Source organism: Salvelinus fontinalis, chromosome 2, assembly GCF_029448725.1.
Source record: "Salvelinus fontinalis isolate EN_2023a chromosome 2, ASM2944872v1, whole genome shotgun sequence".
NCBI classification, from domain to species: Eukaryota; Metazoa; Chordata; class Actinopteri; order Salmoniformes; family Salmonidae; genus Salvelinus; species Salvelinus fontinalis.
The window spans coordinates 21,461,228-21,488,855 of record NC_074666.1 but is presented as its reverse complement, the minus strand read 5'-3'; the positions used below and the strand labels follow the sequence as shown (position 1 = coordinate 21,488,855).

The window sequence follows — 27,628 nt, the reverse complement described above, 5'->3', positions numbered from 1 at the left end:
TGCCAGAGGTCTGGACAACAGGCCCTCCGATTTGAAACACTGAACTCTATCTGAGAAGTAGTTGGTGAACCAGGCAAAGCAGTCATTTGAGAAACCAAGGCTGTTGAGTCTGCTGATGAGAATGTGGTGATTGACAGAGTCAAAAGCCTTGGCCAGGTCGATGAAGACGGCTGCACAGTATTGTCTTTCATCGATGGCGGTTATGACATCGTTTAGGACCTTGAGCATGGCTGAGGTGCACCCATGACCAGCTCGGAAACCAGGTTGAATAGCGGAGAAGGTCACGGTGGGATTTGAAATGGTCGGTGATCTGTTTGTTAACTTGGTTTTCGAAGACCTTAGAAAGGCAGGGTAGGATGGATATAGGTCTGTAACAGCTTGGGTCTAGAGTGTCTCCCACTTTGAAGAGGGGGAAGACCGCAGCAACTTTGGGGAACTCAGATGATACGAAAGAGAGGTTGAACAGACTAGTAATAGGGGTTGCAACAATTGCGGCGGATAATTTTAGAAAGAGAGGGTCCAGATTGTCTTGCCCAGCTGATTTGTATGGGTCCAGATTTTGCAACTCTGTCCGAACATCAGCTATCTGGATTTGGGTGAAGGAGAAATAGGGGAGGCTTGGGCAAGTTGCTGTCGGTGGTGCAGGGCTGTTGATCCGGGTAGGGGTAGCCAGGTGGAAAGCATGGCCAGCCGTAAAAGAATGCTTATTGAAATTCTCAATTATCATGGATTTATCGGTGGTAACAATGTTTCCTAGACTCAGTGCAGTGAGCAGCTGGGAGGAGGTGCTCTTATTCTCCATGGACTTTACAGTGTCTCAGAACTTTTTGGAGTTGGTGCTACAGGATGCAAATTTCTGCTTGAAAAAGCTAGCCTTAGCTTTCCTAACTGCCTGTGTATATTGGTTCCTAACTTCCCTGAAAAGTTGCATATCGGAGGGCTAAGAATGCCAGCCTCTACATATAAAGATGATAATACACGAGAACAAGGGGCACAGCTAGTAAGAAACAACATGCCTATAGACCTACCCATACGAGCATGTCCATGCATCCAGGATCCCACACAGAAATACTGTACGTATGTTATGGACATTGTACAGTACAGTAGACTAATAATTTGCTCAAATAGACACACATTCTGTCATGCTCAGCATTGCATTCCTCCACATCCACTCATTCCCACATTCTCTCTATCACACAGACACATTCAATACCTCCCGTTCATCCTGTTCATCCCTACTAAACCCTCCTACCCCTCCTTCCCCCACCCACCTCTGTGAAAGTCTGATGTGACCGAGGCTAATTTATTAGTAGAATTAACATGGAGGACTTCACAACACAGCTAGTTTAACGGCTAAAATACACAATTATAATCTGTGACCAAGGAGATTAAAGTGAATTGTTAGATCTTGTTGTTGACTCAGCAGCAGCGTAGTCCATTGAAATTAAGCCGTATCTGGAAATACCAACAAAGGTCAACAATGAACTATAACACAGGATAATGTTCTGTATTTAGTCATTGGTGTATGGAGGGACCAGGCTCTTAAAAATAACAACTTGTAATATATCTAGGACTTGAAAGAAGGAGCTTTTCCCAGAATGGAGCCAGTAATCTTGAGAGCCTCTTCCCTCCGACTACTAATGATACCGCCGCACCTGATGATCTGTCTTCGAGTTACTACCGACACAGTTTGAAGTACAGCAGTACCTGCCAATCAGAATAATCCACACAAAAAACAGGAAAAGGAAAAAAGGAAAAGGAATGGAAATTCAGACAGGCCAACAAAGCACCAATGGGATGTTAAAGTTCTACTGTACAGATGTAGGATTTTCATTTGAGCCAGTTTGTTACAGCAGGAAAATAATCCTGCAGCAACATAAAATGTTAAGTATTATGTGGATAATAATGGATATTTTAGCAGGGGTTGATACATTTTTCATAAGGGAAAATCTAATAAAAAAACTAATGTCAGAAGCCTTTTTAAACATCAAATACACTACATATCATGACACTAGGCGAGACCCAAATGCAGACACGGGAGGCAGATGATTGGAGTTTAAGATGTTTAATAAATCCAAAGGGGATAGGCTAGAGAATGGACAGGCAAAAGGTCATAACCAGATCAGAATCCAGGAGGTACAGAGTGGCAGGCAGAATGATCAGGCAGGCGGGTACAGAGTCCAGAACAGGAAAGGGTCAACAGCAGGAGGACTAGAAAAAGGAGAAAAGGTAAAGCAGGAAAACGTGAAAAAACTGCTGGTAGGCTTGGACATACAAGGCAAACTAGCACAGAGAGACAGGAAACACAGGGATAAATACACTGGGGAAAACAAGCAACACCTGGAGGGGGTGGAGACAGGTGAAACAGATCAGGGTGTGACACAACAAGTTTTACATTTCCTGCATTGCAGGATCGTTCTCCTGCAACAGGGTGATCAAATTAAGATCCCATACCTGTATAATAGCAAATAAGTCTCCTTGAATTGTGATAAATAATGGATGTAAACCAGGGCCCCCCAGAGACCTGAACTACCCAGAGTGTTGTGATTTATACTGATCCTTCCTGTCAAGTGTCACCACAGGAAACCCTTCATCATAAGCAACCCAGGGAGAAAATTAAATGCATCAGAGCCACGGTAATCTGAACCTGGCAATCAGCAAGGCACTAATGAACCTGATCGATGGGGCATATCAATTAGGAGGAGGGTGTGTGTGTGTGTGTGTGTGTGTGTGTGTGTGTGTGTGTGTGTGTGTGTGTGTGTGTGTGTGTGTGTGTGTGTGTGTGTGTGTGTGTGTGTGTGTGTGTGTGTGTGTGTGTGTGTGTGTGTGTGTGTGTGTGTGTGTGTGTGTGTGGTGTGCCTCTGAAATAACTTTATCACCATTGGTCACCCAAACATAACCATAACATGGTGTAAGAAGGTGTGCTACTCTGACACCAGAATCTGCTTCACTTCACACACTCAACAAACCACAAACCCTCTTTTTCACAGCAGCCTTCCTCATTAGCATATTACCCCAGGCTACAGAAACAGAGACACGAGGGAGAGAGAGAGGTTGGGTTGGGGGGGGTTTAATAGTATGAAAACTACATCAAAACCAGAAGCTCAGAGATCTGCAACTGGGCCAATGCTAAAAACACACGTGAACAGAAAACCAAGATTAATATTTGATCAACAGATTTTAAAGCGATCCCATTGCTAGACTTCAGACAGTTGATGTGTCAATCATGATTCCTACAAGCTTGGTGAAGATCAAAAGAGCTCATTCACACTGGTGATTAGACACAGTAGGGTTGTAGTGAGCACCACCTCATAATCAGGGGGGATTCAGAGGGGAACAAAGAGAAGAAGAAGAAAATGAAAGGATGAACCAAAGTCTGAAGAACAGTAGAATTTGACATATAACAATTGATAGGTAAAATGAAGGAGGGGAAACAGAGGAGACCAGGAGCTGTTGTCATGTGATGTTCTAGCCTTAAGAAGAGATGAATGGTCATGAATAGTGCATTGGTTGGGACTCCCAGACACATGCATCTACAAAACACATGTTCTGTGAAGCCACACGGTTCTGTGATAAAAGGAATGAGAAAAAAGCCTGCTGCCAACTGCAGAACCATAGAAACCGAAAGATTGCAGCAGGGATAGTCTACTGTTAAAAAAGGCTGTTCATTCCACTTTCTTTTGTATTATGAGCACCTGACCCTGTGTAACCGCTTGATGATGTTGTCAGTACTTCTCAGTGCAGTCCTACAGTTCTGGAATACTGCCTTAATCACTCTGTGCCTATGGCAACCATCACTGGTAGTCAGAGAAATATCACAGCATCAGAATTCTAGTGTAAAATACAATCTCAGTGGAATTACAGTACTGAATACTCAATACTCAATACTGAAGGCTTAATTTGTTTAGGATATACAATACATACTTCTCTGAAATCCTTAGTTGAGCTCAGCAAGTCGATAATCAAAAGAGTAGAACCTATAGGTTATACCCACTCAAATCATCTTGTGGATTTTTAATATATTCTACTTGCAGATAAATCCACTAGGGGGTGCCATTTTGTCGTACTATCTGTACAAACTGTGATTTGAGCTGGATTACTACACCTTGTGTCAAAAGGAGAGCCAGGTGAAGTCGAGCTCCAGCGCCTTACGGGTCCAAAGACAAATGTAGGATCAAAAGTAAGATAAACCGAGTTTAGGGTTAGAGTTGTGGTTGAGGCCAGAATTAGGGTTGAACTGGAATGTGGATATAAAGCAAGAGTTAGAGTTCTGGTTGAGGCTAGAGTTAGAGTTGAACTGGGATGTGGACATGAAGCTAGGGTTAGGGTTCTGGTTGAACTGGGATGTGGACATGAAGCTAGGGTTAGGGTTCTGGTTGAACTGGGATGTGGACATGAAGCTAGGGTTAGGGTTCTGGTTGAACGGGGATGTGGACATGAAGCTAGGGTTAGGGTTGAACTGGGATGTGGACATGAAGCTAGGGTTAGGGTTGAACTGGGATGTGGACATGAAGCTAGGGTTAGGGTTGAACTGGGATGTGGACATGAAGCTAGGGTTAGGGTTCTGGTTGAACTGGGATGTGGACATGAAGCTAGGGTTAGGGTTGAACTGGGATGTGGACATGAAGCTAGAGTTAGGGTTCTGGTTGAACTGGGATGTGGACATGAAGCTAGGGTTAGGGTTGAACTGGGATGTGGACATGAAGCTAAGGTTAAGGTTGAACTTGGATGTGGACATGAAGCTAGGGTTAGGGTTGAACTGGGATGTGGACATGAAGCTAGGGTTAGGGTTCTGGTTGAACTGGGATGTGGACATGAAGCTAGGGTTAAGGTTGAACTGGGATGTGGACATGAAGCTAGGGTTAGGGTTGAACTGGGATGTGGACATGAAGCTAGGGTTAGGGTTCTGGTTGAACTGGGATGTGGACATGAAGCTAGGGTTAGGGTTGAACTGGGATGTGGACATGAAGCTAGGGTTAGGGTTAGGGTTTGGTTTGAACTGGGATGTGTACATGAAGCTAGGGTTAGGTTTGAACGGGGATGTGTACATGAAGCTAGGGTTAGGGTTGAACTGGGATGTGGACATGAAGCTAGGGTTAGGGTTAGGGTTTGGTTTGAACTGGGATGTGTACATGAAGCTAGGGTTAGGTTTGAACTGGGATGTGGACATGAAGCTAGGGTTAGGGTTGAACTGGGATGTGGACATGAAGCTAGGGTTAGGGTTGAACTGGGATGTGGACATGAAGCTAGGGTTAGGGTTAGGGTTTGGTTTGAACTGGGATGTGTACATGAAGCTAGGGTTAGGTTTGAACGGGGATGTGTACATGAAGCCTGGGTTAGGGATGAACTTGGGATGTGGACATGAAGCTAGGGTTAGGTTTAAACGGGGATGTGTACATGATGCCTGGGTTAGGGATGAACTTGGGATGTGTACATGAAGCCTGGGTTAGGGATGAACGGGGATGTGTACATGAAGCCTGGGTTAGGGATGAACTGGGATGTGGACATGAAGCTAGGGTTAGGGTTAGGGTTAGGTTTGAACGGGGATGTGTACATGAAGCCTGGGTTAGGGATGAACTTGGGATGTGGACATGAAGCTGGTGGCAAAAACAACAACTAATACAAAAAAAGGAACAAAACAGTCACTTTTTTATTTGTCAAAACAACTACAAAATATTAATAAAGCATGACTTCAACAGATGCAAAATAATATGTCTCATCATCATCACATGACATTATTTCTCAAAAGCATTATCAAACAGATATATCAAAACACAGATATATCAAAACAGATATACCAAAACACATATACCAAAACACATACAATACCAGTCAAAAGTTTGGACACACCTACTCATTCAAAAACCCAGTGGTTTTTCTTTATTTTGACTATTTTCTACATTGTAGAATAATAGTGAAGACATCAACATTATGAAATAACACATATGGAATCATGTAGTAACCAAAAAAGTGTTAAACAAATCAGAATATATTTTATATTTGAGATTCTTCAAAGTAGCCACCCTTTGCCTTGATGACAGCATTGCACACTTTTGGCATTCTCTCAACCAGCATCATGAGGAATGCTTTTCCAGCAGTCTTGAAGGAGTTCCCACATATGCTGAGCACTTGTTGGCTGCTTTGCCTTCACTCTGTGGTCCAACTCATCCCTAACCATTTCAACTGGGTTGAGGTCGGGTGATTGTGGAGGCCAGGTCACCTGACGCAGCATTCCATCACTCTCCTTATTGGTCAAATAGCCCTGACTCATTGCCCTGTTGAAAAACAAATGATAGTCCCACTAAGCACAAACCAGATGGGATGGCGTATCAATGCAAAATGCTGTGGTAGCCATGCTGGTTAAATGTGCCTTGAATTCTAACTAAATCACAAACAGTCACCAGAAAAGCACCCCCACAGGCCTCCCGGGTGGCGCAGTGGTCTAGAGCACTGCATCGCAGTGCTAACTGCGCCACCAGAGTCTCTGGGTTCGCCCCCAGGCTCTGTCGCAGCCGGCCGCGACCGGGAGGTCCGTGGGGCGACGCACAATTGGGCTAGCGTCGTCCGGGTAAGGGAGGGTTTGGCCGGTAGGGATTTCCTTGTCTCATCGCGCTCCAGTGACTCCTGCGGCGGGCTGGGAGCAGTGCGTGCTAACCAAGGGGGCCAGGTGCACGGTGTTTCCTCTGACACATTGGTGCGGCTGGCTTCCGGGTTGGAGGCGCGCTGTGTTAAAGAAGCAGTGCGGCTTGGTTGGGTTGTGCTTCGGAGGACGCATGACTTTCAACCTTCGTCTCTCCCGAGCCCGTACGGGAGTTGTAGCGATGAGACAAGATAGTAATTACTAGCGATTGGATACCATGAAAATTGGGGAGAAAAGGGGATAAAAAAATAAATAAAAAAAAGCACCCCCACACCATCACAACTTCTCCTCCATGCTTCACGGTGGGAACCTCACATGCGGAGATCATCCATTCACCTACTCTGCATCTCACAAAGACACGACGGTTGGAACCAAAAATCTCACATTTCGACTCATCAGACCAAATTAGATGGATTTCCACCGGTCTAATGTCCATTGATCGGGTTTCTTGGCCCAAGCAAGTCTCTTCTTATTATTGGTGTCCTTTAGTAGTGGTTTGTTTGCAGCAATTCAACCATGAAGGCCTGATTCACGCAGTCTCCTCTGAACAGTTGATGTTGAGATGTGTCTGTTACTTGAACTCTGTGAAGCATTTGTTTGGGCTGCAATCTGAGGTGCAGTTAACTCTAATTAACTTATCCTCTGCAGCAGAGGTAACTCTGGGTCTTCCTTTCCTGTGGCGAGCCAGTTTCATCATAGCGCTTGATGGTTTTTGCGACTGCAAAGTTCTTGAAATGTTTCAGATTGACTGACCATCAGCAGCATACCACCCTGCATACCACTGCTGGCTTGCTTCTGAAGCTAAGCAGGGTTGGTCCTGGTCAGTCCCTGGATGGGAGACCAGATGCTGCTGGAAGTGGTGTTGGAGGGCCAGTAGGAGGCACTCTTTCCTCTGGTCTAAAAAATATCCCAATGCCCCAGGGTAGTGATTGGGGACACTGCCCTGTGTAGGGTGCCGTCTTTTGGATGGGACGTTAAACGGGTGTCCTGACTCTCTGAGGTCATTAAAGATCCCATGGCACTTATCGTAAGAGTAGGGGTGTTAACCCCGGTGTCCTGGCTAAATTCCCAATCTGGCCCTCAAACCATCATGGTCACCTAATAATCCCCAGTTTACAATTGGCTCATTCATCCCCCTCCTCTCCCCTGTAACTATTCCCCAGGTCGTTGCTGCAAATGAGAACGTGTTCTCAGTCAACTTACCTGGTAAAATAAATAAAAATAAATAAAATAAATGTCTTAAAGTAATGATGGACTGTCATTTCTCTTTGCTTATTTGAGCTGTTCTTGCCATAATATGGACTTGGTATTAAACCAAATAGGGCTATCGTCTGTATACCACCCCTACCTTGTCACAACATAACTGATTGGCTCAAACACATTATGAAGGAAAGAAATTCCACACTTTTTAACAGGGCACAACTGTTAATTGAAATGCATTACAGGTGACTACCTCATGAAAGTGTGCAAAGCTGTCATCAAGGCAAAGGGTGGCTACTTTGAAGAATCTCAAATATAAAATATATTTGTTTAACACTTTTTTGGTTAATACATGATTGCATATATGTTATTTCATAGTTTCGATTTCTTCACTATTATTCTACAATGTAGAAAATAGTAAAAATAAAGAAAAACCTTTGAATGAGTAGGTGTGTCCAAACTTTTGACTGGTACTGTATATCAACAATCAAAGATAAGTATTCTGTACATTTCCTCTGTTATTGGTTCCTTTGACTACATGAGGAGGCACAACTGTCTGCCAACTGGCCACTGTCCTGAGAATCAGATATCTGCATATGGTGTTGGTTAACACTCAGTCTTTATTCAAAACACACCCTTGTCTAGCAAGAGAACCAAGTATAAATATCTGTACAAAATTATTCCCATAACTGCATATTGATGTCCTCTCGACTCCCACACCCTCCCACACAGACACACTTACACCGTGCTGGGAAGTTGTGGATATACAGGCTAACACTGCAGAGTGGTGTGGCTGACTGGCTGCATACACCCTCAGGAAGACTTAATGTTTCCTATTTGGAGAAAGCCAAGGGTGCTGAGTCCTTGCCCTCCATGGCGCATATGAGTGAGGGGCGTTTTGGGGGGACGTATGGGGCAGAGGAAGAGGAGGGGGTGTGGGGCAGGGTGCAGGAGGAGGGTGAGGGCTTGGCCTGCCTGTCTGGGGGGAGGTAAGATGGGGAGGGGAAACGACCCTTACTCTGTAGGCTACTGCTGCTCTGCAGGGGGGAGCTGGAAGTCCTGGGGGCTCGGGTCAGAGAGGATGATGAGACACTGGAGAGGGGCGACCTTGTACCTCCGTACCCCAAAATACCAGTGCTCATCATGAACTCCCTGGAGCCGTATGAGGGTGGGGTGGGGGCGCGGGAACCTGGGGGGCGCATGCTGTCTGCAGGGAGGCTGCGTCTGCTGGGGATGTCGTAGACCCCCATGTCTGGGCAGCCGTACAGGGCCTGGGACCTGGCCTGCATCCGCAGCATCCTGTCCCTCGCCTCCATCTCCCGTCGCTCCTTGATGGAGGCCATGATGGACTTGGAGAGGTTATCGTAGCGGACCGGAGAGGCCTCCCGATGGATCAAGGTCTGTGGGGAGAGGTCCCTGTGCATCAGGGCCTGAGGGGTGAGGGCCTGAGGGGTGAGGTCCCGTAGAGAGGGATCCCTGGGTAAAGTGTCCCTTGTCTGGGGAGATTGTCTGCTGACCCCCATGAACACGGGGCTGTAGGCATGTGAAGGGGACCCCTGCAGCACACTGCCATCAGGGCCCAGGGTCAAGAAGTGGGGGTGGTAGTGAAGTGGCGGTCCCCCTCGCTGGGGCATGTAGTTAGGGTCACCTGGGTTCATCAGGTTGCTGTAGGAGAGGCTGCTGCGGCTGGACAGGGGGTTGTGAGGGGGGATCCCGCCCGGAGACGCCTGGTGGGAGATCAGACCTTCTGAGTGCAAGGCCGGCAGCTTGTTTCCATGTCGATAGGCGTGTTCATGGGTGAGGAAGCGGGTGCTAAGGGTGAGAGAGTTGAGCTGGTGCGGAGCGGACATGGGACCCGACTGGAAGGCTAGCTGCTGGTCCACTCTGGCCAGGATGGGTTCTGATGACAAGTAATGACCTCTACTGCTGCCCCCCTGTTGATCTAGTGCCACCTAGACACAACCACAACCACAACATATAACAGACCGTCAGAGAGCTCTCAAACCACAAAACACAACCATGATCTGTGAAAACGGCTCCAAACACAGCGCAAGAAATGCACAGTGTATCTGATGTCATTATTGCGAATGATATAACTGACCTGTTGGACAGATAAGGGTGGTGTTGGCTTGGTGGGGGACTGCAGTGCTGGCCTGAGCTGCTGCAGGATCTGCCCAGGGGGAGGGATCAATGGTTTGGGATGAAGACTACTCTCTGGAACTGAAACAGAGGAAGGAGGATTAATATTCACCAAAATGTGAAATGAATTACCATCATATCTAGTGGGACTGAACCTAGTCCAGAGAGAGACAGTAATGTATGTGGAATTTAACACAAGCCTTTCATGGTACATGGAATAATGTCACCACCATGATGCAGTGTTGAGAGCAGTGGATGACCGTTTGAGGGGTTTCTGGACTGATCATTTCCTCAAGTCATCTATAATACGAGGTGCATAAATACAGGTACTGTATGCTTGGTTGTCAGATTAGTAACGTGACCCTACCCTCTAGGGCTGCTAGGTGGCTCTTCAGCAGGTTGGGGTCTGGTTTGGGGTGCAGCGGGGGTGGGGTGCTCAGACGTTTAATATCTGGCTCGTCCATACCGTCAGCGGACAGGCGCTGAGAGCGGAAAAGTAGGAAATACAGTTAATTATATCTGATCTGCTGATGAAGTCTAATAACGATGCTGTATGTGTGTGTGTGTGTGTGTGTGTGTGTGTGTGTGTGTGTGTGTGTGTGTGTGTGTGTGTGTGTGTGTGTGTGTGTGTGTGTGTGTGTGTGTGTGTGTGTGTGTGTGTGTGTGTGTGAATAGGGGATCTTCCCTACTGAGGGTATTTGGAGTGGACAGACTTACTTTACTTTGGAGATCATGACGCTGGACGCCGATATCCCTGACCCTAATAATTGGGATCTGTCTGTCAGTCTCTGGTCTCAGGAAAGGAGGCATGATGCGAACTGTTGATTTCTTAATGGGCCTCGCTGTATACCTGGTATGGTCCAAGCAAACAGATGAGTTAATGAGCTCCAATTTAGGGGCCGTTTACAATATATTATACTGTACATGATGTTTACATAAAACGTGAAATGTTTCTTACTTTGGAGAGATGGGACTACATATGAGATACTGCAAGTTGCCACAGCAACCTAGAGTGAAAGGGTTGACCCCTCCTTGAAACTTCCCAGTAACCTGTGAAAAAGTCACCAACAATTTCATAATTAAAGTGTGGACTCAACCTAGAGTCACCCCATTATATAGTACAGAAACCGTTTATCTAGTCATTTAAAAGCATGAGTTACATGGAATGAAGTACAGCCCAGGGTTTGTCTGACCTGTTCATTGGTGGTTCTGCCCCTAGACACCAGATAGAGGTGGAACCCTGTGAGGCCCAGGACAGGAATGAAGAACAGACCTGATACACTCATCACCACCAACCTGGACGCAGCAGTAAAGGAGACTCAACAGCTCTCTTTAGGAAGCTTTACAAATGAATGACCATGATCATACTGCACACACACACACACACACACACACACACACACACACACACACACACACACACACACACACACACACACACACACACACACACACACACACACACACACACACACACACACACACACACACACACACACACACACACACACACACACACACACACACACACACACAGAGTACACAGAGTACACAGAGTACACAGAGAACACAGAGTGCGTGTAAGTAAGGATACGTGACAGTACAGTGAAGCTTCCACAGGTCTTCCTGATGGTGTAGAATGTAGAGCAGGCCACCGGAGAACACGCCCACCATGTGCAGCGTGAGTGACAGGAGAAACAGGAAGAAGTAGCGGTAGTTCCGCCTCCCGATACAGTTGTTCACCCAGGGACAGTGGTGGTCAAAGTCCTGCATGGGATTATGACACAATGGAATACAACATTAGATAAAACATTCAATCACTCTGAGAATTATGACAACATATTGTAGCAGCCTACTTTACATGACTCTGTCCAACATTGTGTATCCATGCTACAAACAGTATTTTGGAGTGGTCTAGCTAGCCACTTACACATGGTATTGATAATGATTGGACAATGAAAAAACATTATCATCAGAAGTCAAAAATCATACAAATGTTGATATGCACTTAGCTGTCTTAATATACCTCAGTGTACACACACAGATTGTCCCAACGCTTTTTAAATATCTCTCTCCGTTCCAGGGACAATAAAGGATTGGGGGAAAGGGATTAACCTGATTAATGTGATCCCTCTCTCTCTCACCCCTCCCCCTCTATCCCTCCATCATTCTCTCTCCCCCATCCACCATTACCCTACAGCCACACACACTATTGACCCTACTCAGACCCACCCTCCCCTTCAACAACTACAGCACACCCTCCCTCCACCCTCCCTCATCACCCTCTCCTCCACCTCTTCCTACCCTTCTCCAACAACCCTTCCTCCCCACCACCCCTTCCTCCCCCTCTCCACCACCCCTTCTTCCCCCTCTCCACCACCCCTTCCTCCCCCTTCCTCCCCACCACCCCTTCCTCCCCCTTCCTCCCACCACCCCGTCCTCCCCCTCCCCACCACCCCGCCCTCCCCCTCTCCACCACCCCATTCTCCCCCTTCCTCCCCACCACCCCGTCATCCCCCTCTCCACTACCCCTTGCTTGTTCTGTCTCCCTTTCCTCCCTCTCTCCTTTTATCGCTTTCTAACCCTCCCTCCCTTTCTCCTCCTTCCCTCTCCCTCTCTCACCTCTACACAGTGGTCACAGACACTGCAGTGGGAGCATCGTGGAGGTCTGTAAAAGTGGCAGGAGGCACACCACTTCAGCCTGACCTGGACACCCTTCACGTCCACATTCTTGTAGAGCGGAGCGAGGAGGTCATCGTCCTTGTCCTCGTCCTCATTAGCTGAAACACAAATACACAGCTCAACATGAACTACAGATCAATGGCACAACACTGGGAGTGGGGTAACACTAGATATACACTACCGTTCAAAAGTTTGGTGTCACATTGAAATGTCCTTGTTTTTGAAAGGAAAGCACATTTTCTGTCCATTAAAATAACACCTGATCAGAAATACAATGTAGACATTGTTAATGTTGTAAATGACTATCGTAGCTGGAAACAGATTTTTTTTTTTTATGGAATATCTACATAGGCGTACAGGGACCCATTATCAGCAACCATCACTCCTGTGTTCCAATGGCACGCCGTGTTAGCTAATCCAAGTTTATAATTTTAAAAGGCTCATTGATCATTAGAAAACCCTTTTGCAATTATGTTAGCACAGCTGAAATCTGTTGTTCTGATTAAAGAAGCAATAAAACTAGCCCTCTTTAGACAAGTTGAGTATCTGGAGCATCAGCATTTGTCGGTTCGATTACAGACTCAAAATGGCCAGTGTCACGCCCTGACCTTAGAGATCCTTATTATTCTCCATGTTTGGTTAGGTCAGGGTGCGACACGGGTGGGAAAATCTATGTTTTCTATTTCTTTGTGTTTTTGGCTGAGTATGGTTCCCAATCAGAGGCAGCTGTCTATCGTTGTCTCTGATTGGGGATCATATATAAGTTGTCATTTTCCTTTTGGGTTTTGTGGGATCTTGTTCAGTGTTTTTTGCCTGACAGAACTGTTCGCTTTCGTTATTTTGTTTGAGTGTTTTTGAATAAAAAATCATTAACACTTTCCACGCTGCGTCTTGGTCCACTCTTCCTACCACAAACGAGAGCCGTAACAGCCAGAAACAAAGCCCTTTCTTCTGAAACTCGTCAGTCTATTCTTGTTCTGAGAAATGAAGGCTATTCCATGCGAGAAATTGCCAAGAAACTGAAGATCTCGTACAACGCTGTGTACTACTCCCTTCACAGAACAGCGCAAACTGGCTCTAAACAGAATAGAAAGATGAGTGGGAGGCCCCGTTGCACAACTGAGCAAGAGGACAAGTACATTAGAGTGTCTAGTTTGAGAAACAGACGCCTCACAAGTCCTCAACTGGCAGCTTCATTAAATAGTATCCGCAAAACACCAGTCTCAACGTCAACAGTGAAGAGGCGACTCTGGGACGCTGGCCTTCTTGGCAGAGTTGCAAAGAAAAAGCCATATCTCAGACTTGCCAATAAAAATAAAAGATTAAGATGGGCAAAAGAACACAGACACTGGACAGAGGAACTCTGCTTAGAAGGCCAGCATCCCAGAGTCACCTCTTCACTGTTGACATTGAGACTGGTGTTTTGCGGGTACTATTTAATGAATCCTGACAGTTGAAGCCTATGTAGATATTCCATAAAGAATTTGCCGTTTCCAGCTACAATAGTCATTTACAACATTAACAATGTCTACACAGTATTTCTGATCAATATGATGTTATTTTAACGGACAAAAAATTTGCTTTTCTTTCAACAACAAGGACATTTCTGTGACCCCAAACTATTGAATGGTAGTGTACATCTGGCGTAGTTTATCATTCTATTCAAGAATAAATCCAGTTAGTAGCTAGTATGTTATAACTAGTAGACAATAATTCAATACAGTTGAACAACTACATGCCCACCAACTGTAATTTACAGTACTGAATAGACTTGTGCATAGTATAGTAGTTATTCACCCATGGGGAGAACGCCTGCATCCATAAAGGTTGCCATGGTGAAGTTGGCCAAGACAAGGAAGAACAGTATGGCACTGCATGGTGGTACGTAGATTGACACAGTCACTGCCAGCCACGGGCACCTGGGACAGAGGCAAGATGCAGTTCAGTGGACTCACAATACACACACATTACACTCACAGTACACACACATTACACTCACAGTATACACACATTACACGCACAGTATACACACATTACACTCACAGTACACACACATTACACTCACAGTATACACACATTACACTCACAGTATACACACATTACACTCACAGTATACACACATTACACTCACAGCATACACACATTACACTCACAGTACACACACATTACACTCACAGTATACACACATTACACTCACAGTATACACACATTACACTCACAGTACACACACATTAAACTCACAGTATACACACATTACACTCACAGTATACACACAGCACACTCAAAGTATACACACAGCACAAACCCAGTAATATACCTAGGTTGAATGTGTTCAAAGGGGTATAAATCTATAGCTCTTTGGCTCAGTGTAAGAATCAATCAACAGTCATTATCATAAATATTTGGTTGCCTCAGCAGGAAAATGTAATTGAATACATTTGTATTGTTTTACTGTCCAAAACATACACTAGTTTCCGAACTTGGCAATGCCAAATTCAGTCTGATGTCGAACTTCATGGCGTTTGCACTGCCATAAAGCAAATATGTTTAAAACTAGAGAATTAGATTTGCTGAGAGGATTCCATGATTATATACAGTATCTACAGTGTGAGATTAAAAAGAGGCTCTGTACATTAATCAGGGTTTCTGAAGGAGACGCAGATAAAAGGCAAAGTGAATTACAGTATAATGATTACATTTCAGCAGGAGTAACCTATGCATTATCTGCATTTTAAGACTGAATGTATTGTACAGTGAAATTGAGTTCAAAGCCATGCTGCTGTGAAGAGTTTATCTTCACTTGAAAAACTTTGGGCCTCTTACATTATCACAACTGGTATTATCATCTCCTTCCTGTGGGTATTTTATTTTTAGGGACAATAACAACAGCAGTAGTGTGGTATGCCATTGAAGTGCAGACTGTGTATTAATGACTATGACTGTAACAGTGACAGTAACAGGACCGTGATCAGTGTGAAAACAGAAACTGGACGGCTCCTCCACCCCACATGACCCAAAGCTGCAAATGTCAAGGGTCAGGATGTGACGAGGGCAGAACGTGTACAGTGCATTCTGAAAGTATTCAGACCCCTTCCCTTTTTCCAGATTTCTTTACGTTAAAGCCTTATTCTAAAATTGCTTAAATAGTTTTTTTTCCCCTCATCAATCTACACACAATACCCCATAATGATAAAGCAAAAACAGGTTTTTAGACATTTTTGCAAATTAATAAAAATAAATATCACATTTACATAAGTATTCAGACCCTTTACTCAGTACTTTGTTGAAGCACCTTTGGCAGCGATTACAGCCTCGAGTCTTATTGGGTATGACTCTGTACTTTGTTCCATTCATCTTTCCCTCAATCCTGACTAGTCTTCCAGTCTCTGCCGCTGAAAAACATACCCACAGCATGATGCTGCCACCACCATGCTTCACTATAGAGATGGTATTGGCCAGGTGATGAGTAATGCCTGGTTTCCTCCAGACGTGATGCTTGACATTCACATTACAGAGTTCAATCTTGGTTTCATCAGAGCAGAGAATCTTGTTTCTCATGGTCTGAGAGTCCTTTAAGTGCCTTTTGGCAAACTCCAAATGGGCTGTCATGTGCCTTTTTCTGAGGAGTGGCTTCCGTCTGGCCACTCTACCATAAAGGCCTGATTGATGGAGTGCTGCAGAAATGGTTGTCCTTCTGGAAGGTTCTCCCATCTCCAAAGAGGAACTCTGGAGCTCTGTCAGAGTGATCATCGGGTTCTTGACCCTTCTCCCCCGATTGCTCAGTTTGGCCGGTCAGCCAGCTCTAGGAAGAGTCTTGGTTCTAAACTTTTTTTTTTCAGTGTTCTTCGACCTCATGGCTGGATTTTTGCTCTGACATGCATTGCCAACTGTGGGACCTTATATAGACAGGTGTGTGCCTTTCCAAATCATGTCCAACCAATGGAATTTACCACAGGTGGACTCCAATCAAGTTGTAGAAAGATCTCAAGGATGATCAATGGAAATAGGATGCACCTAAGCTCAATTTCGAGTCTCATAGCAAATATATTTGCAAACATTTCTAAAAACCTGTTTTCGCTTTGACATTATGGGGTATTATGTGTAGATTGATGAGGGACATTTTTTTATTTCATCAATTTTAGAATAAGGCTGTAACGTAACAAAATGTGGAAAAAGTTAAGGGGTCTGAATACTTTCTGAATGCACTGTATGTGTGAACTGAACTCCAATGGAATATCTTTAGACTGACCGTGACTGTGAAGACTGTGAAACAGACAACATTTTGACCAAATTTAGAGTCCCTTCCCCAGCTCTAGCTCCAGCCCAGCATAGTGCAAGATCCCCAACCCCTACAGAACAGCCCCAGTTAGGATGAGAGTGTGGGGGAAGGTGGTTACCCCGGAAGGAATGCCTGGTAATGCAATGCCAGCTGCAATCCCAATAATCCCAGGATTAGGGACTCTGGATTACAGACCACTCTGCCAGCCCACAATGGTGGCATCCTCGCATCAGACGCCAAACACACAGAACCTGCTGTCAGCGGTCAGCAGCACACACAGCCCAAAAGACCCCATTCCATGCACATAGAATAAAATAAACCATACATACTCCATCACCTATACAGCTGCAACAGACATGACTGCCTTTAAAGACAGCCTTCAAAGGCAAGTACAGTATAGTTATGTACTGGAGAAACAGCTGTGTATGAAGATCTGTCAGAGTAATGCTCCTCTATAAGGATTTACTTAAAGGCCCAACGCAGCAGTTTTATCTCAATATCAAATTATCTCTGGGTAGCAACTAAGTACCTTACTGTGATTGTTTTCAATTAAAATGGTCAAAAAGGAAAAAAAAGTTTTTAAAAAAAGAGCCTTTTAGCAAAGAGAAATTTCTCAAGCAAGAATTTTGCTAGGAGTGTCTAGGAGTGGTCTGAGTGGGTAGGGGAAAACGGAAAACTAGACGTTGTTGGCAGAGATGTTTGGAACTCTCTTTCTTTTTGGTCTATAAACTAATTTACCGCCTGGTGTTGGCACCAGGCAGGCCAAAACTCCATTCCACCAAAACAGGCTGACATTTTAGTCGGTCTTTGCAAACAGCTCTTACACTAAAAAGGCATTATCATAATTTCCACAATTTAACAGTATTATTCCAACCTCATAGTGTGTAAATATATATAGATGTTTTTGACTGCACTGGGCCTTTAATTGAAACAGATTAACACCTAATTGTACTACTGAGTAAACCAGATTAATGAGGGGAACAGAACAGTAGGTTCACAAAGCTGGAGGAGGGGATTTATATCTATGTCTTCTCTGAAGAAACATTTCACTAAATGTGGTCATGTTTGAGATGTACTTAAATTGTCATAACAGAGCTAGATTACATGGATATGTGCATAATACTGTACCCTTGTACTATACATTATACTGTACCCTTGTACTACACAGAGTCCATACTGTACTTGTCCCAGTATATCTACAGTATACTGTACTTGTCCAAGTATATCTATAGTATACTGTACTTGCAAGTCTAGCCACCCTACAGTATAAATAGGAAATGTGGATTAAGTTGGCAGATTCAGGGGTAGCTGCCAGCTGGGCATCACTAAATAGTAGGTATCAAGCCCAGTCAGTCTGGAGTGGTGTTCATGTGCCTGCATACCACTTTCACCGTCCTCCTATTCCAGCAAGACCAATGGGTCATGGGGGAAACAAGGAGCCAAAAAGGCAATTCGGAATAAGTATACTGGCACTGTTCATCTTTTTAAAACAAATGATTTATCTGGTCGATTCCTCTACCCCTTCACCCATCTGTCAAATAATGGATACATCACCTAAAAATACTAAATGAGCACAGTATGGAAGATAATGATAATGCGTTCCAAATAAGTAGAAATCAGTCAAAGTCATTTGGGATGAGTGCGGAGGGTCGGCCCGCGACTGATTGTTTTCTTATCAAAGGGATTATTCCTGTGGAAGCCTTTGCATGAGTGGGCCTGCTGCCTGGACCATCATTGGTTTGTGACCATCTGGAGCAACTGCACATGGAGAGTTCCTCACGCTGCAGTGTGGCCAGGCGGGTAGACAAGCCCCTGCCCTGCGCCTAATGAAACAGACTGCAGAGCAGTATTAAATCATCCAGAAGGGTAAACTGCTGCTGAGACTGTCCAATCTGCACACTGCCATGCCTGAGAAGAGCCCAGCTGTTGGTCAGCTAGTCAACACCACCAGTGTCACATCGGTCAAGCAGCAAGCAGAGGAGAGCATTAGAGATTCTCACAACTACAGCTCCTTGAACATCTCATGGATGTTAGACATGTTGAATAAGATATGATCATCAGACCTATGGAAGGTACTGTATGAATTGGCTTTAGCCACAATTGATTACACTGAATGAACACATAGCACTGTTATAAGATGGTTTGGAGAGACTACTTCATTGAACTATAAAAACTATGGCTTGAATATCAACGATATATTTATATTACATATAATAGTGTTGTATGTGTAGGGATTGATGTGTATGTGGGAAAAAAACGAAATGTTTGTTTGGGTGGGGAGGGAAGGATAGAGTGGAGTGTTATTCTATAAATATCTGACCCACTACGGGTGTGTATCACATCTGACTTCCTCCCCTCTGCACATGGTCCCATAATTAACTCAGAATGAAAGGTCAAGAAGGCTTCTACGTACAGAACTTTGCCACATCTCAGCTACATCAAATGTTGAGATTAACTGACAAATTGTTACTAGGAAACACCATTGACGTTACCATTTGTGAGAATCTTTGCTTGTTTGTGGTTCTACCCTTAGTACCAAACACTATAAGTGTTTAGTGATGCTTGAATGTCCAATGAATGTAGCTTTATAAAAAAAAACTAGCTTTAAAAAAAAAACTACATTCATTCTACTGCACCAACAATCAAACATACAAAATTACATTCTGTAGCTTTATCCAAGGCCCTTTGGCCTTTGTATGTCTTTTGTGAATAGGATAAAAGCAGAAGTCAAATGTCCATCCCGCGTGGAGAAATTAAGCAATAAGGCCTGAGGGGGTGTGGTATATGGCCAATATACTACGGCTAAGGGCTGTTCTTATGCACAACGCAACACGGAATGCCTGGATACAGCCCTTAGTCGTGGTATATTAGCCATATACTACAAACCCCGAGGTGCCCAAATGTACCCTCACCCCCACCTCCCCACTCCTTGGCTGAACCAAGGTTGATCTTATGACGGGAGACAACCAAGGTCCCTTTTCCTCAGTGGTACTAAGGTGGGCTTGTATTTGGTTGAGACACCGGCAGGAGCTGTAATCTGTCCATCCCTGCTTTTAAAGGAACTAAGACACTGTCCCTGCTGACAGAGCAGACAGACAGATGGACACAGATTGACCAGTCCTTCTCTCGGTAAAGGCCTGTCTAACAGTAATGTAGGCCTACATATGATGTAATGGAAAAAGGTTGTCCCTCCAGATTCCATTTCTTCTGCTGCTGCCAAATAATTATATAATTTACAGCAAAGGGTGGTTCCCAAAGATCTGGGGTCATGTCCAAGTAAATAAATGTGCTTCCTGCAAAGTGTTGATGAAACGGGCCTCCACTGCTTCCTGAGTGAAAGGGAAAACAAAGAGCTTGTGTGATTGGGCTGGACCACTCTGTTTAAACATGACCTTATCTATGAGGAATGGCTGTTCATGGAATAGACAATTCAGACATACAGTGCCTTCGGAAAGTATTCAGACTCCTTGACTTTTTCCAAATGTTGTTAGGTTACAGCCTTCTTCTAAAATGTATGAAATTGTTTTTTCCATCATCTATCTACACACAATGCCCCATAATGACAAAGCAGAAACAGGTTTTAAGAAATGTTTGCTAATTTATAAAAAATAAAAACATTTACATAAGTATTCAGACTCTTTACTCTGTACTTTGTTGAAGCACCTTTGGCAGCAATTACAGCCTCGAGTCTTCTTGGGTATGATGCACTCTGGAGCAGGTTTTCATCAAGGATCTCTCTGTACTTTGCAACCTTCTTCTTTGCCTCGATCCTGACTAGTCTCCCAGTCCCTGCCGCTGAAAACATCCCCACAGCATGACCCTTCCACCACCATGCTTCACCGTAGGGTTGTCACCACCATGCTTCACCGTAGGGTTGGTGCCAGGTTTCCTCCAGACGTGACTCTTGGAATTCAGGCCAAAGAGTTCAATCTTGGTTTAATCAAACCAGAGAACCTTGTTTCTCATGGTCTGAGAGTCTTTAGGGGCCTTCTGGGCACATAACAGCAAGCGGGCTGTTATGTGCCTTTTACTGAGGAGTGGCTTCCGTCTGGCCACTCTACCATAAAGGCCTGATTGGTGGAGTGCTGCAGAGATGGTTGTCCTTCTGAAAGGTTCTCCCATCTCTCCAGAGGAACTCCAGAGCTGTGTCAGAGTGACCATCGGGTTCTTGGTCACCTCCATGACCAAGGCCCTTCTCCCCTGATTGTTCAGTTTGGCCGGGCGGCCAGCTCTAGGAAGAGTCTTGGTGGTTCCGAACTTAATCCATTTAAGAATGATGGAGGCCAGTGTGTTCTTGGGTACCATCAATACCGCAGACATTTTTTGGTACTCTTCACCAGATCTGTGCCTCGACACAATCCTGTCTCTGAGCTTTACGGACAATTCCTTCAACCTCATGGCTTGGTTTTTGCTCTGACATGCACTGTCAACTGTGGGACCTTATATAGACAGGTGTGTACCTTTCCAAATCATGTCCAATCAATTGAATTTACCTCAGGTGACTCTCATAGCAAAGGGTCTGAATACTTATGTAAATAAGGTATTTTTGTTTTTATTTTTAATACATTTGCAAACATTTTTCACTTTGTCATTATGGGGTATTGTCTGTAGATTGCTGAGGATTTTTTAATATCCATTTGAGAATAAGGCTGTAACGTAACAAAATGTGGAAAAAGTGAATGGGTCTGAATACTTTCTGTAGACACTATGCTTTATTATAGTGAAATCTCTCACTGGGAACGTTTTCAGAAAGTTATATTCTCTCTTGTTGGTGATCTTCAATCTTCAGAGAAATCTGCAATAATAACCACAGTGCAATAGCCCTAGCGTTTAAGAGCATTGGGCCGGCCAGTTACCGAAAGGTCACTGGTTCGAATCCCAAGCCGGCAAGTTGGAAAAAACCTGCGGTTCGCCCTTGAGCAAGGCAGTAAACCCCAAACAACTGCTCCCGGGCGACAATGACATAGATGTCTGTCACGCCCTGACCATTGTTTGCTTCAGTCCGGAGCTGCCCTTCAGTCCGGAGCTGCCCTTCAGTCCGGAGCTGCCCGGACCAAACACATACTTTACAAAGTATGTGACAAATAAGATTTGATTTGACCAGAAGACAACGGTCTCTACTCCTCTTGCAAGATTCCAAGATTCAGGACCCTTAGTTTCAACACTAGTTCCACAGATGGGGGAATCAAAGGGCATCGACCAGAAAGTCCTAAACTTCACATATGCTAGAGCACTGGTATTCAATGTTGGGGTTGCGGGGTTAATAATACTTTTTGGAGGGAACCAAACATTAAGTGTACAGTTTATTTTATGGGACAATACACAAATGTTTTTTATTGAGTAAATGTATTTATTGGTTCTATTTATTTTTGATAAGAGAGATGAAAGTGTAATGAATTGAAGGTTAATTGTTGATGTGAAAATCTAAATGTACTGATTTTGAGCTTGTGTCATTAGATTTGTGGTGGAGTAAAAAAATGGGTCCCCGCTGAAAATGTTTGAATACCACTGTGCTAGAGGACCCAATTTAAACTTTGCTTGAAAAACAACAGAGGAGGGAACTTGGACATATCTGGCTACAGAGGTCAGGGGTCAGTGGACTTGGTTAACAGCTGTTATGGTATTAGGTCTACTCACCAAGGCTCTACTAGCAATCTAGGGGATAATGTTGGCAGTGATCCTCACATTTCTAAAAGGTTGTTTTGAGAAAACAAGGGATTCATTCGGGAACCTAAACTGACCCAGTCTGACTTCTAGGAAATATACCTGACTAAGTTCTCAGCATCATTGCACTCTGGAAGAAGATAAAGGGATTTAGGAATAAATTGTGACATCACTTGGGGCATGCTGGTGTAGGCTATAGCTCTGAGAGGTGTGTTTGGGGTCATGATATTTATGTTTCCGGATCAGGACCCAGTTATTATATCAACCACTGAACCACATCATCATCCGAACATTTGAGTATAGCCTAAGTAGAAAATGGCCTGAGACAGGCCTAACGGTTAAATAGCCTCTTAACACAGTCCCCATACCAAATTCAAATAGCCCACAGTAGCTCAGATTAAGAGGATCAACATGATATTAGGCAATGAAATGTAACTACCAGTGGCGTAAAATACTTGAGTAAAAATACTTTAAAGTACTAAAGTCTTTTTTGGAGGGTTCTTGTACTTTACAATTTTGGAGAATTTATACGCTATATATACAAATGCATGTTTCTGTTTCAGCCACACCTGTTGCTGACAGGTGTATAAAATCGAGCACACCGCCATGCAATCTCCTTAGACAAACATTGGCAGTACAATGGCCTTACTGAAGAGCTCAGTGACTTTCAACGTGGCACTGTCATAGGATGTCACCTTTCCAACAAGTCAGTTCGTCAAATTACTGCCCTGCTAGAGCTGCCCGGTCAACTATATGTGCTGTGAAGTGTGAAGTGTGAAGTGGAAACATCTAGGAGCAACAACAACTCAGCCGCGAAATGGTAGGCCACACAAGCTCACAGAACGGGACCGCCGAGTGCTGAAGTGTGTAGCGCGTAAAAATCGTCTGTCCTCAGTTGCAACACTCACTACCAAGTTCCAAACTGCCTCTGGAAGCAACGTCAGCACAAGAAATGTTTCGGTCGGGAGCTTCATGAAATGGGTTTCCATGGCTGAGCAGCCGCACACAACCTTAGAACACCATGCGCAATGCCAAGCATCGGCTGGAGTGGTGTAAAGCTCGCCGCCATTGGACACTGGAGCAGTGGAAACGTGTTCTCTGGAGTGACGAATCACGCTTCACCATCTGGCAGTCCGACGATGAATCTGGGTTTGGTGGATGCCAGAACACTGCCAGTAAAGGGAAATCTTAACGCTAAATGACACAATGGCATTCTAGACGATTCTGTGCTTCCAACTTTGTGGCAACAGTTTGTGGAAGGCCCTTTCCTTTTTCAGCATGACAATGCCCTGTGCACAAAGCAAGGTCCATACAGAAATGGTTTATCGACATCGGCATGGAAGAACTTGACTGGCCTGCACAGAGCCCTGACCTCAACCCCATCGAACATCTTTGGGGTGAATTGGAACACCGACTGCGAGCCAGGCCTAATCGCCTAACATTAGTGCCCGACCTCACTAATGCGCTTGTGGCTGCAGAAATGTTCCCACATCTAGTGGAAAGCCTTCCCAGAAGAGTGGAGGCAGTTATAGCAGCAAAGGGGACACCAACTCCATATTAATGCCCATGATTTTGTAATGAGATGTTCGACGAGCAGGTGTCCACATATTTTTGGTCAAGTAGTGTACTTTTACTTTACTACATTCCTAAAAAAATGTACTTTTTACTCCATACATTTTCCCTGACACCCAAAAGTTACACTTTGAATGTTGGCAGTACAAGAAAATGGTCCAATTCACCCACATATCAAGAGAATAGCCCTTCCTGGTCATCCCTACTGCCTCTGATCTGGCTGACTCACTAAACACACATGACTCTTTGGTAAATTATGTCTGAGTGTTGGAGTGTGCCCCTGGTTATATGTAAACAAATAAAAAACAAGAAAATAGTGCCTTCAGGCTTGCTTAATATAAAGAATTAGAAATTATACTTTTACTTTGATACTTATGTATATTTTACCAATTACATGTTCTTTTGATACTTAGGTATATTTAAAACCAAATACTTTTAGACTTTTACTCAAGTAGTATTTTACTGGGTGACTTTCAGTCTTACTTGAGTCATTTTCTATTAAGGTATCTTTACTTTTATTCAAGTATGACAAATGGGTCATTTTTCCACCACTGGTAACTCCTAATGGACAGCTTTGGGTACAGTATTGCTGAACTGTTTTATGAATAATATTGCATATTGATATGCAAATAAAATTACACCAGAATATTTTTTGAGGTCTTTTTACTAAATTGCTTTTTCTCACCCCCCAAAATGGTGTCATCGTTACACTTCTGTCCGATTGAACGCTACAATAATACTGGGGAATGTTCGAACTTCCGAATGTGGACGCGCCTTAAAATGTTTATACTAGTTTGCATAGTGCGTGAGCAACATAACCTATTTTATCCCAATATTTCACTGGAGAAAGCTACAGTTTGGAGTAAACGTGCATGCTCATTGCCTTATCCATTGAATTATCTTTAAATCTCCAGACCACTTAATGTATGGAATAGTATACTGTAGTTTAAAAGGGTAGGCCTACATTAGTGTCTGTTATTAACTACTTTTCCTGAAGGAGGCATAGTGGTCAACTTACGTAAATACGAAGAATAAAGTGGTGGACCCAACGAGGAGTACGGCAGCAGTGGACACTGGAATAAACGCGCTGCCTTTAATTCTCTCATCGCCGCTGGTGGGCATTCTGTAGCCTACTTTCCACAAACATCAGCAGTTTATTCTAACGAAACGATTACACCAAGATAAAATAATGATCCACGATACGATGTATTCCCACTCTTCTATGTCCTGATCTCTGTCCTGGTTTTCGATGGATCAAATGCAAACGAATGCATGGTGAAAAAGTCCAATGAACTGTGACCGTCTTGGAAATCCCACAGTCCCGACTGGTCCCGAAAAACTTAGCGAAGCCGCGCTGCGTACTGGCCAAGGCTCTGTTTGTGGGGTTTTCGACGGGGGGAAAGAATGGATGACGTAAACTACACTATAGCAGGCTAGACCACGTTGTGCTGTATGTTAACCAAAAAAATACAACAATTATTTAATTTCATAGCCATACTCTTGATTAAAAATGTAATTTGCTTTACCATGGAAATGCATTTGTGTCATTAGAAATGGACAATAATGTTGCACTATAGTCAGAGATAGAATATTACACATTTGTACATAATTGAATACTAACAACCTAAACATAGGCTATTCACACCCTGGTACAGTATATGGTGGTCAGGTTACTCCTTTCCACTGATCCAAGTTCAGTTAGGTTTTTCTCTTCTGTATTGGGATACAATGAGCCTCTTGTGTTCTCCAAGTACTGAAGACAAGAAATGTATAGCAAATGTGAGGTTGAGTCTCTAAGGACTTGTTGTGGGGTTGGACCTGAAGCATGATATTAACATCCCTTATACATGTTGAGCCATCAAATAAGGCTCAGACATAGATGCCTCAGATGTGATGGATGCAAAGGATTGGATCGAAGCCTTAATCCGAGGGCTGATGTGCCTACTAGGGATCCTGGGGAACAACTGGCTGGGTCTCCGCTCTCTCCCTGGACCTAAGTCCCATCTCCGCACCAACGAGCTCCTCTTCATCAACCTGGCCATCTCCAACCTCATCACCAACTACCTGGTGGATCTCCCCGATACCATGGCTGACTTTGCTGGCCGCTGGTTCCTGGGGGAAGCCTACTGCGGTGTGTTCCGGTTCTGCTCGGACGTGTCGGAGACCAGCAGTATCTTCTCCACCTTGTTTATTAGTGTGTTCTGGTACCAGAAGCTGGTGGGCTCTCTGAAACGTGGAGGAGCTCCGGTCCAGCTAGATAGCCTCCGTCTCGTAGCCTATCTCCTGGCTGGCAGCTGGACAGTGGCTGGGGTCTTCAGTGTTCCACACTTCTTCTTTGTCCAGGTGGACAGTGGGAATGAGAGCCACAAGGACTGTATAGAAGTATTTCCCTCCCAAACTGCAAGGCAGACCTATGAGACATTGTATCTGACCCTTGCTAACGCCCTCCCCATCGCTGGTATAGTGTTCTCCAGCATCCAGATTGTGATCACTCTGCTAAGGAACCAGATGCGTATCAAGGGCCTGACTTCAGACCTTCACAAGGGGACAGATAATGCTCTACCTAACAAGCGGGAGAAGATGGACGTCTCAGAGAAATATGATGAAACAGGCATCAAGACATGTGATAAAGAGGCAGATTTACCAATGGTTACTTCTCCAGTTTTCCCTCAGAGTTCTAGAAACCAGAGGATTTCAGATATCCGCCCCAACCTGCCTGGTGTCTCCTGCTCTGTCCTACCTTGTGCAGGACCCTCTGTTGTACACAGCTCAATCAGTTCCCCCCTCTACCAGGTTGAGGTTGATGACAGCAGAGTCAGAGCTTCACCTGATCGCCAGAGGACCTCCCAGCCTCCAGCTAAGCTCAGCCCAGGCTCAGGCACGCAGGTGAGGGCAGCCAAGAGCGTGGTGGCTGTGGCCACTGTGTTTGTGGTGTGCTGGGTGACCCACCTCTTACTGAGGATATCCAGCAACATCCACACGTCCTCCGTAGTGGTGGAGGTGGCCAGCTACATCGCATCCTCTTACACCTGCATCATACCTTACATCTTCCTCTATGGAGTAAAGAAACTGTCTTGCTCCTGCAGAAGGTAGATAGATATGGCTATACACACATTGCTAATTTACTGGCATCAACCCAGACCAACTGCTACGTAGAACTGCTGCTCTTTAGGATCTGTGTTGTCTGAAAATACATTTAAATTAGATTGGCTTATCACCATGATTTCATTAGTGTAATTATACTACTGTAAACAAACAGGCAGTATATACAACATTTTCTGGCCATGGCAGGGCCGCTCTGGTCTACTTATTGCCCCTGCCCAGCGGAGGGGTGGCTGGCAACACCTGGGTAGACGAACACACCCTATAAGTAGATAAGAGCTGGCTGTTCCCTAGCTCGATTGAGCATGCCAGTGATCATGAAGGAACGAGAAAGCATGCTCACGTAACAG

At 44.5% G+C, this 27,628-nt stretch overlaps 2 protein-coding genes across 2 annotated transcripts; one reads left to right on the top strand and one right to left on the bottom strand.

Moving 5' to 3' along the window:
- Positions 1–5,631: 5,631 nt before the first annotated feature.
- Positions 5,632–25,557, bottom strand: LOC129814162 (palmitoyltransferase ZDHHC8B-like). Its single transcript, XM_055867036.1, has 10 exons — positions 25,195–25,557; positions 14,459–14,580; positions 12,602–12,759; positions 11,574–11,746; positions 11,173–11,275; positions 10,938–11,029; positions 10,697–10,829; positions 10,347–10,461; positions 9,942–10,060; positions 5,632–9,792 (listed from the first exon to the last, which is right to left on the bottom strand). Exons 1-10 carry the CDS (start codon positions 25,296–25,298, stop codon positions 8,674–8,676), a joined length of 2,238 nt encoding a protein of 745 aa, XP_055723011.1. The 5' UTR covers positions 25,299–25,557; the 3' UTR covers positions 5,632–8,673.
- Positions 25,558–26,022: 465 nt separating this feature from the next.
- Positions 26,023–27,269, top strand: LOC129868642 (rhodopsin-like). The gene is made up of 2 exons (XM_055942805.1): positions 26,023–26,762; positions 26,850–27,269. The coding sequence occupies exons 1-2, from the start codon at positions 26,070–26,072 to the stop codon at positions 27,267–27,269; spliced, it is 1,113 nt and encodes a 370-aa protein (XP_055798780.1). The 5' UTR covers positions 26,023–26,069.
- Positions 27,270–27,628: the final 359 nt, after the last annotated feature.